The 13,066-nt window shown below is 38.4% G+C and overlaps 1 protein-coding gene across 7 annotated transcripts in view; it reads right to left on the reverse strand.

Moving 5' to 3' along the window:
• rims2a (regulating synaptic membrane exocytosis 2a) overlaps positions 1-13,066 on the reverse strand; it is a 99,943-nt gene that overhangs the window by 76,022 nt on the left and 10,855 nt on the right. For all 7 annotated transcript variants that reach the window (XM_055228159.1, XM_055228157.1, XM_055228155.1 and 4 more), the window contains exons 2-4: positions 4,673-4,705; positions 3,639-3,731; positions 533-743 (exon numbers count right to left, since the gene is read on the reverse strand). In XM_055228159.1, coding sequence (XP_055084134.1) covers positions 533-743; positions 3,639-3,731; positions 4,673-4,705 — 337 coding nt within the window. The remainder of the gene's footprint in view (positions 1-532; positions 744-3,638; positions 3,732-4,672; positions 4,706-13,066) is intronic.

A 13,066-nucleotide genomic window follows, 5' to 3' on the forward strand; every position in this document is an offset into this window, starting at 1 on the left:
CAAAATGCTCAGGCTATATCCTATAAAACACAGAAAAACATTTGCTAACCACTTTGTCCTCCTGTTGCAATTCCAAGTGAGCAGAAATGCAGAGGAAACAAGAGACAAAAATGGTGAGAGAACGAGACAATCAAAAACATTAGTAGGTCTGTATGACTCCACATAGCAAAGGGATTTGTCTACAGTAAAAATATCACATAATTTCAATTTAAACAGTCAAAATACTGGGAAGGAGGAAGCCATCAGCAGCTTAAGAAAAGGAGGAAGAGGTCCCTCCAGTGGTGAAATAGGGCAACTGAAAGCTACTGTAAACTCGGGTAAATCATAGGTTGCACATAGGTGTGCAGAGAGCTAGACTAGCGTTGGTGTTAATAACTGAAAGCATTAGTTGCCTTTAGAGACACTGTTGGCTCACTTCCCAGGGTATGTTTTCATTGCAACATTTTATAACCTTGGATCATAAAAATAGTGAGGGAAATTTGCACAGTGTGCTTGTGTGTGTGGGAGACAGAAAAGGAAAGAGCTGTGTTACCTTATTTGACCGCAGAGACACACGTCCTCCGCATCGAGCACAGAATTTAGTTTGGCAATATGAACAAAGGTGGCCACAGCCGTCGGCAAACTTGGTTTTGTGGCAGATCCCACAAATCGGGGTTTCACTTTTCTGTTCCTGGCCCTGCTTCGTCTCCTCACCCATCTTCTTGACCTGGTCCTTATAGGACTCAAATTGCTGGTGCAATTTCCTGTAAGCGAAAGACAAAATGAAATTAGAAATGTAATGTATAAACAAGTGAGGAGAAACGGCTGATCATAAACTTTATTTGAAGTCAAACATGCACGTTGAACAGCCACTTGCCTTAACAATACAAAACATACAGTACAATGAATAGCCAAGCTGGGGCCAGATCTTTGTTGTAAACCTCTATACAGTATGGTTTGTTGAAGCTTTATTATTTATTTTTTGAACAATTTAATTATTTAAAAGGGATAATGCATATTTACAGTTGTAAGAAGGTTAGTTAGCACAATCTCACAGTAAAAAAGCACCTCTTTTATCAAACTTATGTAACACAGTGTGGTGAAAGGAAAAGCAGACACCTATGACCTCAGACGCTTCTTATTTGCTTGTCTTTGATACCACTCCCAAAACAGGGGGTGCGTATCAAATTGTGCTTTGTAGCTTTCAGAACATCACTTCATTCTTTCTCAGGTTGCCCAAGTGTTTCAAAGGATCCTTTTCACCTATGTGGCCTATACATTTAGACTATAGGAAATTAAACACAGCCATTTTTAGCTAAACAAATTGCTGAGGTGATTTCATTCGCCATCAATTTGTAAGCTGTGGTCACTAACAGCAGATGCGGCCACCCTGAAAGAATTAGCATGTATAATGTGTTGCTGCCTCAGTCCTATAGATGGCCCCGTCCTGTCACGTTACACCTGCTCTTATACAGTACAGATCCTTAACTTCTAACAGGCCCAGAGAGAGACTTGAAGTGCAAAAAAGCCAGCACTGGTCACATGCATTTTGTATGACACATGTCAACTGAGCGTCTCCTTGGGAACTAAACACTGGGCTGACTTCATAATATGGCGATTAGAATTGGTTTCGCCCCACATATCCCCTGCAACATTCATTAGTGCTTGTGAATTATTGACTAGCTGCTATCCTTTTACCTCATAGCACTCTGTGTTTGAGCTAAACGTGCTTCCTTTTAGCCACAACTTTAGGCATTTAGAGTCCAAATGTGGCAGCACCTAAACACGAATCTTGATTAGTACTGGCATTTGCAATGTAGGGTAAAAAAAAAAGTTTTACTTTAAATTTTTTTTCCTAAGTTTATAGAACAAAATTTGTACATTTTTGTTAACATATGATTTTGGATTTCAACTACAAATATCATTATCATCAACATCATTATTATTATTATCATCATCATCATCATCATCATCATCATCATCATCATCTTCATCAGCATCATCAGTGTTTTTTTCTGGTTTAACATTTATTGGGGTGTAAAAGCAGTGGTATAGGGCGATTGGCAGGTCTCTTGTTGTGGCCTCTGAGGGATTTAAGGGCTAATTGTGACAGGCCTTTGTGTGTTTACTGAGCACAGATTAGCATGTAGCCTTGTTTAACAGCTCCCATCAAATCTCATTTACTGATGAAGAAGCTGATAAGAGATGAGCAGCGTGATACAAGAGGAATAAATCCACTGTCTCCCAAGATCAACTCAAGAATACAACTTTGTAAGGCATGCTTCTGATCTTGTAATGACGATTCAAGTAAAATGGCCCGAACTTTTCAGTCCAGGATCCCCTAAACTATACAACCAGGACCCCCTTTGCAAAATGAATAATATAATAAAAGAATTTACAGTTGCAAAATATTTCATATCAGGTTTACACATTAACTGTGTTTATTTGAGTCATACTTTGATTACATCTTCAAGTCATGAGCAAAGTGTCTCATGGGGTTCAGTCTTGAAAGTTAAATAAAGAAATAAGAGATCTCAAATTATTATCTTACATTACATTTGTAACCCATCCAGGAGCATTAAGCTAAGAATGAAATTCTCGACTAAAACAAACAAAAAACAAAAAACAAAAAAAACAACTTTTTTTAGTCCCAAATAAGAGTTTGCTAGTTTTATACATATTAACAATAGCATATTGTTACAATATATATATATATATATATATATATATATATATATATATATATATATATATATATATACACATACATAATATATAATAATAATATGTTATGTAACAAATAATTTCTCGCATTTCTGCTAATTTGATCAAAATACCATACATTTCTCAAGGTGTACATGCACAGAAAAGTCTGGGTTGTGCGCTAGCAGCTGGCAGATGGTACACAGAGCTCATTCCCCATGGTTCATGTATTGGGTCAAACGCGGTCATATGTAGGTGACACTGCTGACGAGTAATCATACGCTGATCATTGTCCCGTTCTGTGGCAGCACACTGGAGCTCCCTTTACCCCTGGGCTGCACCAGGACAGCTACACACAGAGTAACATGACACTATCACTTGGACGTATGACAAACACAACATAACAGCAGCCGAGTAAACTACAAGCTCTGTGTCCAGTATCATCAGACTGAGCCAAGAAAAAATGTGCCCCTTACCATAGCAAGCAGCTGCTCAGGAAATATATGTCTCTATTAGAATCAGTTTAACAGACAAAACAAGAAGTTGAGCCTTCTTCAAAGAAAGACAAAAAGTGATAATCAATAACATTCTTGAATAGATAAGGAGAAGAGGGCAAATCTGATCTAAACTGAAGCTAAACTAGGACTAAACAGTGTCTGACTAATCACTCATCATCTCTGCACTGGACCAAACTAAACTAAACTTAAGCATAACATAATTTGAAAATATGAAAGACTCCAAGCTGAAGGATGCATCCATACTACCAGTAGTACTGCTTACACAGTATGAGAAACTAAATAGTAGCATACAACAATAAAATTCTACCATACTAAATGTAACATATACAATGGCATGAGTTTCACCAGCTAGAGTCGCTCTGTTTGATTGGATCAATACAGTATTCCTTTGTATTAGAGGGGATCAAACAGTAGAACTGTGTATGTGCTTTTACTTACGCATCTTGCTCTGGCTCCTTGTCATTTTGGGGCTTTTGCTGGGGCTGAAGAACATTATTTACCAGCTCAGTGATTCCACTAAAGGGAAACCACCTGTTCAAATAAGCAAAATGTGACTTCAACATCGCATCAGGCATCATGTGGAAAAAGAAAGGGATTCCGAGGGAGCAGAACGGTTTCTAAGACAGTTCCAGAGCAAAGGGGCATTCACAAAAACTGGAGGAGCAGAGAGAGCAGGGTAGAGATTGGGCCACTACACAGCATTAAGTTGTTCACCAGTGTCAAAGAAGGAGAGTAGATTGAAATGATATAGACACGTTAAGATTAAGATACTATTACTAAGGAAGAGAAGCAAAAAGCAGTGAAAAGCTTTGTGGATTGGTTTCATACGTTCTATTTGGGACAGAAAGAGGCTGTACAAGCAGAGCAACACACTGGGTGAAATGAGAAGCCTATAGGAACATGAACAAGGGACGCTAACCGAGTGTTACAGCTCAGAAACATTACATTGTCAGTAATGTCATGAATCTGCTGTTTCTTTTCACATTTTAATTTGAGCAATTTCATACTTATTTTCTAATACACTCTACAAATGAGGTATATATATGGTAAACTAGAGTATGTTACTATGTACTATGCAAAGTGTTTTGTCATTCACAAAAAACAATCATATGAAAAATGAACATATCACCAATAAACCATATACTTATCTATAAACCATGGATAAGTATATGGCCAGTTATCTTAGTTAATGACAATGACGACTGTGAGCTCTGTACCACATGAGAAACGGTGACTTTTAATGTGATAAAAAATACTATTTTGATTATAGGTTCAGTTCCAATAGTTGTTAAATCACACCATTAATAAGACAAGATGGTGTTTTGAATTTTGAGCAGTGTTTCATGACAATAGTGACATATCTAAGAGTTTGTTTCAAGGCAAAGAGGCAGCCACATGAAGCACACAGCACCATTTGGCAGGAAGAAGAAGTGTCAAAGCCTAGTGCACTCTGGGTAACGTAGTTTACTTACTGAGCTGGCTGAGGCTTTGGTTCTTCTTTGATCCTAAAACAACAAAAATAAAAAGGTGCGCACAGCTGAGCAAAAGTAACTCAAAATGATGAATGTAAAAAACAAATCAACAACAAAACATTGCTTTAATCAATACAAATCAATTATTGACAACATAAACAGATATGATAATAAAACATAAAGTATAAGTATAAGTATATATATATATATATATATATATATATATATATATATATATATATACACACACACACACACATATAAACATGGCAGAATCAAACTTAAACATAACAGTTATGTTTCATGTAAAAGCCTAGTATCACATGGGTCCATGTGTCAAGTATCACTTTGATCCTAATCATTACAAAAAGGTATGGATTGATGGATTTATTAAATACCTGACATCTCTCATTTGAACTAGCTCAACGACAGTTGTGTAATGGCAAAATGATACAGGATGATGTTATAGAAAGACTGTGCTGCCCCAAATAAAAAATACTTTGCAAAAAGCAGACTAAAAGTTTTATGTTGTCTTTAACCAATTATACTACTACCAGAAATATTGCTGCTGCATAACTGACAAAAGCCACGTTTAAAGGATTTAGTACCACATATGGAATGGCCATGCCTCATGTGAAAGCTCAGAACCTCCAGAATAGAAGGCTGCACTAGTAGCACTGATTAATGATTGACAGCAGGGGCTGGGAGAGTTGGTTTAAACCTAAAAGAGAGGCATTTTAGGTTTAAATCAACTGGATTTCAGCATTGAAAAAGGCAAACCAAATGAGAGATTCTGCTTTCTGATTGAATGATAGTCTTGAGAGCCAAAGGATCAAATTATAACTTAAATAAGTGTGTAATTTGTAAGAATAGATCAGCAAGTTATCAGTCAAAGCTATATTTTATTTGAAGATGTTTACCTCGTGTGTGGACACAAATAGGTAAGGTTTATGAAATTTTAAATCAACATCCAATTAATGTTAGGCTTTAACTTTGCCATAGTAATTTGTCAGTGTCAGAAAGCATTAAGTAAATTACTTTAAACCTGATCTTAAAGCATTGCCATAACATTGCCTTAATTGATACAGCAATTTTAGGCTACAGTATTTTAAGCTGTATATGGACAAACTTGAGAGATTTTTAAATTAATTCTAATTAAACAGAGACAAGTTCAAACTGAGAATGTAATGTCACAACTTCACACAACTCATCAGCAACGCCCGCTTTAAATAGTTGTGTGAAAGAGAAAGTGTTAATTAGATTGTGTTTGTTTCTGACCAGGACTCAGAAGTGCTGATAAATAATACTTGAATATAGTGCATACAATACCATAACATAACATACCAATAACATATCAATAATTCTGTCCCCAATCGAGTATTAACCTCTTCCATACACATCTGTTCAAACAATGCATTTGTAAAAATCTCTAAAACATTAATCTTGTCAAACTTTTAACACTCAAAACGCATTCAGTCACATCACAGTGTTAATTAAATGTAGGTCAATGTATTTAACAGGAAACATTAAGGACAAACTTTTGAGACAATAAGACAAGGTCAACAGTAGATTTTTGCACCTTACTCCCTCAAATGATGACCCAGGATCTAAAGATTCACCAGTGAGTCTCATATTGTAGGTTAGTGAAAGAAAACAGAACCACCGATATGGCTTTATACTGACAGAAATATCCAAGCAGTAATGTTAATTTGTTAATTTGAATTTGTTCCAGCGGTACGTCTTGTGGCAGTTCTATTTACTGGACACAATCACACCAGCATTATTTTATTTTCATCATTTTAAATTCTTGCCTATCCTTCATCACAGTTTGTGCTCACAAGTAACCAGCTTCAAATCAACACAATCACAGGATGTACCAGCATAGCATCATTCAAAGTCTACAAACTATAGCAAACTTTAATGAGGAATCAGACGTGTTTAAAATTGCAGCAGCCTTCAGCCAACTGAGACCCTGACATCTGCCTCTTCAGTGTCAACGCTCAAGAAGCACTGGGTAACGCTATCGTAGCTCCCTATAGTTAGTCAGCAAACAGAAATGACACCTTTTCCAAGTCTAATTCAGAGCATTCTCCTGCTTATTTAAAGATGAGAGAAGATCTAAGAAGATCTAAGGCTATAGTTTGTACCCGTCAGTCTGCGCGGCCTGTTTCCCAATGAGCCAGTCCATATTTATCCTGTCCTGATGTTCCCGTGGTGACCCACAGTCGTGTTCATATTGATCCCATCAGAAGAGCCGGTCACATTCCAGCCTGATGCATGTCTGATGGTGGAGACCGCTGCTGCCTGTCTGTGCCGAGAGCCACCGCTTTGGACTGGGTCAGTGTGCGTGTGTGTGTGTGCGTGTCCTGTCTACTGTACTCATACGTCTGCATGCGTAATGTGAGAGGGGGTGTGTGACAAGCGGCTTTGTTTGGTGTGAAGATGGGCTGTAGTTCTGTACAGTCATGCTGCAGATAAAACAATGTGTTTTGTTTGGTAGTTAAACACATTATCTTGTTTCAGATGAAATTGATACAAAAGAGAATATATTGCCTCTTATATTCTATTTTCTACGATACTACATTCAACTAAAAAAACAAGTTGTAAGTAAATAGAATGGATCATATACCACTTTATAATACTTTTTAATAGTTGAATGATGCACAGTAAAATATATATGTATAAAAAAAAACTGTTATATACTTTTTGCCACAACATATGATCCCAAGATGTTAAATTATTCAGCACTATAATGCAGCACAATAATTTCCACCATGCGCATCAAATTGTGTTCATTTACATGTAAAATGGTGGTAATATGATTTATGTGCAATTTATATAGAAAGTAATTGCCCAAAAGATGCAGTAGTAGCAATGAAAAATGTGCTATGCAACTTTTTAGTAGAGGGCCCACCACCAGTGAAATGTTCCATAGTATAGCATTAAACAAAATGCTATACTAAACTAAAAAGCAGGTGGTTTACCTTGAAGTTAGTGCACATTTAAATAACTAAATCATAAAGAAAATATCAGAGTTCATACATATTTACTGTATCAACACTTGAGAGTACATCTGATAATTTTCATACTACAGTAAATTAGCTATTCAAAATATGCATGTGTAGCAAGTATAAAATAGTGTCTGAACAAGAAACAGCTCAACCATAACAACAACAGAGTTTGTGAAGTCTTGACACGATGGTAGGGCCAGTGTATTATTTGACATGGGGCTGTAAAATGAGTGAGTGTAAAATGTCACAAATGACGCAGGTTGTATCCTGGCTGCAGCACAATCCTAGGGCATAGGACCCTGCCTCTCACCTGCTCTTCCCCAACCTCCACTCAAGTAAACACACACGTACAAAACTACCCCTGTATTGAAATAAAAGATACCCAAGTAAGAATATATTCAAATTCAAATGCACACTCATAAAGAATAGTTAGAAGGATTTTGGTTTTGGTTTCAGAACTTATTTGACATTTCAACAAATTACGATAAACAGAACAGGTGAGAGATACAGCAACTCCGCAACTTCATGCAAAAATTTCTAACAAATCATTATCAGTAAGTGAGGAAGTAAATAAATAAATCGAATTCTTACAAGTCAGCCTCAAGAATCCAAACATAATCTGCTTGTCTACTCACACTTTTGGAATTTGTAGACACATTCATGGGCAGAACTGGAGTAACCAAAAGTCTTATTCCAGAAATTAGATTTATTGTACAATGTTTTCAAAATGTTTCACGAATAAATGTAGGTAACAAGTACATGTGCTCACCTCTCCATACCGACAGAACACCAGGTCTGAGCAGGTGAACTCTGTCAACCGCTAACTGCACCTACTTCACTTTTAATAAGGGACGTGCCACAGCTGCTGCTATTTCTGGGCCTATTGTTTTTTGTTTTTTTTGTTCTGTATTTAGACTTGCTTGCATGGCTGCCTGTGTGTTGAGATGTAGTGAGCTAAAGTACTGTGATACACTGCTCTCTAGTGGACACATAATCCTGAGAGATAGATAACTGCACTGCTGAGTATTCAGATGGGATTAATGAATGAATTATAAAAATAATATAGTGCTTATTTGGAGAGATTAATGTATTCCAACATTTAATAGCTGAAATGTTTTTAGTGTAATGAACTCTATATTATTCTTACAGCATAATGAATATTAATACTCTCAATGACCTCCTAGAACTTTTCATTTCAGTCATTAAAAACAATCTTAAGTCCAAACTTACAGGTGGATATCTTATTATCCAATAAAGTTTAGATTTAAGAACAACTGCATAATATAAAATATATTTGCATTTGCTTTAACTATTTTTCAGTGTTCTCTTAGTAACATGTACCTTTAGATGTGACTATATAAAAGTTGTCATGGGCATTATTTTCCTGCCAGTCATTGCTGTGTGTCTAAACTAAACTGGTTTACAAAGTCAAAAACGTAACACTGCAACATGAACAATTACAAGTGCACAAATATCGCTAGATTCAGACTAAAGCCCACCACACTATAGGATTTTTCAGTCTTAAACTGTTTTTAAATATGTGACAACAAGTGCAGATCATAGACAAAAGAGAATTGGATGAGATTTTAAATCTCCAAATGAAATGGGATATGGCAGTGAAGAAACCATGCACCAAGCCAGAAGTTGTGAGCTCACATCACATCAGCTGTTGTCTGTCTACAGCTAAATTACTTACTTAGAGACTCTAAAGTGTTCAAAAGAGCATTGAACTTCTACTTTAGATGCTAGTCAAAACTGTGTTATTATTTCTTATCAAGTATTGCAATTCAAATAAGTATTTTGTTGTACTAGGGATAGGGCAAGATCTCATGCCACAAACATCTCACAAAATAAAATGGACACAAGATTGTGCTAGAATGAGCTTGAGATTATTCCATGTGTTTACATTTGGCCACAAAAATGGGTGGAGTGCTGATGAGTTACAACTCTTTTTGAGAAGTCATAAAGCAGTGCTATAATGACAACAAAAGTATACAATTTAATCAGTATCATGACTTTAACCTCATAATTTATTCATTATAAATGATCAAAATCTCTTCTTGGTTCTTGTGGACCTAATTTATAATCTTATCTCATCTCTTAAGAATTGTGTTTCATCCCTCAGAACATAACTCTTTTCTCTCAAAGTCCTTCCTTTTCAAAACTAGATGGAGAAAATAAATTCCTCTACAGAAAATTTACTTGCCAACTTCACAGAGATTTCAACTTTCATTTCGATACTTAATATTCAAATAGCAATGAAAAAAAAAAACATTCAATCCACCATTCACTCACTGTATGATTAGACAAAACCTGCCCAAGTGCCTATAGTCCTCCAGTAAACACCAACTTAGTGCAACTTAATACTTCCTCTCCACCTTCCATAGGATTAAAGGCACTGCTAACTTCCTCTTCCCTTGGTGTGAGGGCTTGGCCACAGAACCACAGCTGGGCCTTAGAAAGTAGCAGATAGGATTGAAACTGCGGGGTGCACTTAGAATAGAGCATCTAACAGTGACACACAAGCCAGCCCGCCTGACCAAGGACTAATATTCAGATTGTCAAACATGAGGTTGGCAACAGCAGATTTTCAGAGCAACAGGGGAACTCACTAATCTGCTGCCAAATATAACTAAAATCCATCTGTTTCCTTAGATTACCTGCCAGGAATCAATTGAACTGCCCCATATCTACCCCCCTGAAATATTTCCAAGTGGCAAAGAGTCAGCTAATCACTGAGCAACCGTCTCACAAGTACTCCCTCTACATGCACTGTACTCATTCAAATACAGTAGAAATAATGACAATGGCCAACTAGCTGCATGGTCATATACAGACATACAGTATATGAACAAAAGGAGTTAATATGATTGACTCAGATTCAGGAGCAGAAGCACATCTCAACCTCCTCCTGCTCCTCTCCAGCGAACCACAGCTCACCTCAACCACACCTCCAATTACCCAGAAGCCCTATTTGTACAAGCCTATCCCGGCAACCGTCTGTCTCCACTCTCTCGACCCCTCCCTCCCACTCCGTGCTTCTTGTTCAACTTGTTCAGCCTGAAGACTTCACCTTCTACGGAGAGAGGGAGTTCCTAAATCGGCTGAGACAAAGCCCCCATCCTGAGTCTCATTATCAATAGATATCTTCATCGTATATCATGATCATGTTGTGGCATGGTCCTTGCTAGTAAAAATGATGATCATACAGTTACATAGCTTGATTTTTAGGTTTTACCAAAAATTTGTCATCCTGCTCAAAATGCTTATCCATCCTTTTATTTCCGCTTATCCAGGGCCAGGTCACGGGGGCAGCAGTCTAAGCAGGGACTCCCAGACTTCCCTCACCCTAGACACGTCCTCCAGCTCCTCTGGTGGGACCCCAGGGTGTTCCCAGGCCAGAGACATAGTTCCTCCAGTGTGTCTTGGAGTCTTCCCCAATCCCTCCTTCCGGTGGGACATGCCTGGAACACCTCTACAGGGAGGTGTCCAGGAGGCATCCTTAACAGATGCCCGAGCCACCTCAACTGGCTCCCCTTGACATGGAGGAGCAGCTCCTCCTGTGTGACTGAGCTCCTCAGCCTATCTCTAAGAGAGTGCCAGGCACCCTGCAGAGGAAACCCATTTCAGCTGCTTGTATCCGCGATATTACCCAAAGCTCATGACCATAGGTGAAGGTAGGAACATAGATTGACTGGTAAATCGAGAGCTTTGCCTTTTGACTCAGCTCCTTCTTCACCACAACAGTCCGATATAGCAACAGCATCACTGCAGATGCTGCACCGAACCGCCTGTCAATCTCACGCTCCATCCTTCCCTCACTCATGAACAAGACCCCGAGATAGTTCAACTCCTCCACTTGAGGCAAAGACTCTCCACCCACCCGGAGAGGGCAAGCCACCTTTTTCCAGTTGAGAACCATGGCCTCGGATTTGGAGGAGCTGATTCTCATCTCAGCCACTTCACACTCGGCTGAACACCGCCTCAGTGCCTGCTGCAGGTCCTGGCTCGATGAAGCCAACAGGACAACATCATCTGCAAACAGCAGAGATGAGATCCTGTGGTTCCGGACCCCCTCCAGCCCCTGGCTGCCCCTAGTAATTCTGTCCATAAATATAATGAGCAGAACCGGTGACAAAGGGCAGCCCTGGCGGAGTCCAACACACACCAAAAACAAGTCTGACTTACTGTCGGCAATGCAAACACAACTCTTGCTCTGGTCATACAGGGACTGGGCCCTGTACTCCCGGTACTCACCCCACAGGACACCACGAGGGACAGGGTCGAATGCCTTCTCCAGACCCACAAAACACATGTGGACTGGTTGAGCAAACTCCCATGAACCCTTGAGCAGTATTGCTACTAGTCACCTGCAAAAATTGTGTTAGCTGTAAAAAAAAAAAACAGCATGTGAAGATAACTTACTGTTGTATAACGCTAAACCTAGACCTTGTTGGCTACTCCAAGAATAAATAAAAAATGCAATCTTGATTATGAATTTTTTTTAACACTAAAATCTAAATCATAGTAATAATGTTGGGGCTACAGACTAAGTAAACTGGTAGAGTGCTGCTAAAACACATGTCACATGGGCTTGTGTGGTAAACGCTTTGGTAATGGCGGCTGTCCAAGTTGTCTCTGCTGTGTGTGAATGCTTGCTTGTCTCTTCTGTCACTTCCCTTTATTCAACCTGACTGAAATACATTTATTTCAGCTTCGATCAGCACTTCCTGGCCGACTGACATAGTTAAGCATGCTCACGTCACAGCTCCTCCCATACAACAAACTGCTCCCTTGGGAATCCTCTAGAAACCTACACATCACTGCCAGGGGCTATGGGTTACTGCCCCCAAGGTTAGTCCCTGTCTCCACTACAGCAAAACACATACTAACCAGCTCTGTGTCCTCCACTAACCCTGAGACTATAAATGTTGAAGCATCGCAAACCACATCTCAAGATGCAAGCCTGCTCACTCTCACTATCACCGCATTATTTACAGTCCCATACACAGCAAAAGCCTAGATTTCTCCAAACTAGACAAGCCCCCTGCTTTTTATGCTTTTGTAAAGGGCGCAAAACCGTTGGACGTTTGCCAAATCCTTCCAGGACTGTCCCAGTACTTCAAGACTTTATGTAATGTCCCTTTACCTGACATATCTTACACTTGTTTAAGGACTGATTAGGCTGAATTAAAATTGAATTATCATTGTAATATTCAATCATGTCTACTGAATATAAAAAATGCACTGTGGAAAGAATTTACGATTTTTTATTGACATAAATTAAATTTATAAAATATAAATGTATAAAATGTAAATTTTATACATTTCATTCACAGATAACAGTAAAACTAATGGTTAATGGTTAACTAGACATTTGTTA

Source organism: Periophthalmus magnuspinnatus, chromosome 16, assembly GCF_009829125.3.
Source record: "Periophthalmus magnuspinnatus isolate fPerMag1 chromosome 16, fPerMag1.2.pri, whole genome shotgun sequence".
Lineage (NCBI taxonomy): Eukaryota > Metazoa > Chordata > Actinopteri > Gobiiformes > Gobiidae > Periophthalmus > Periophthalmus magnuspinnatus.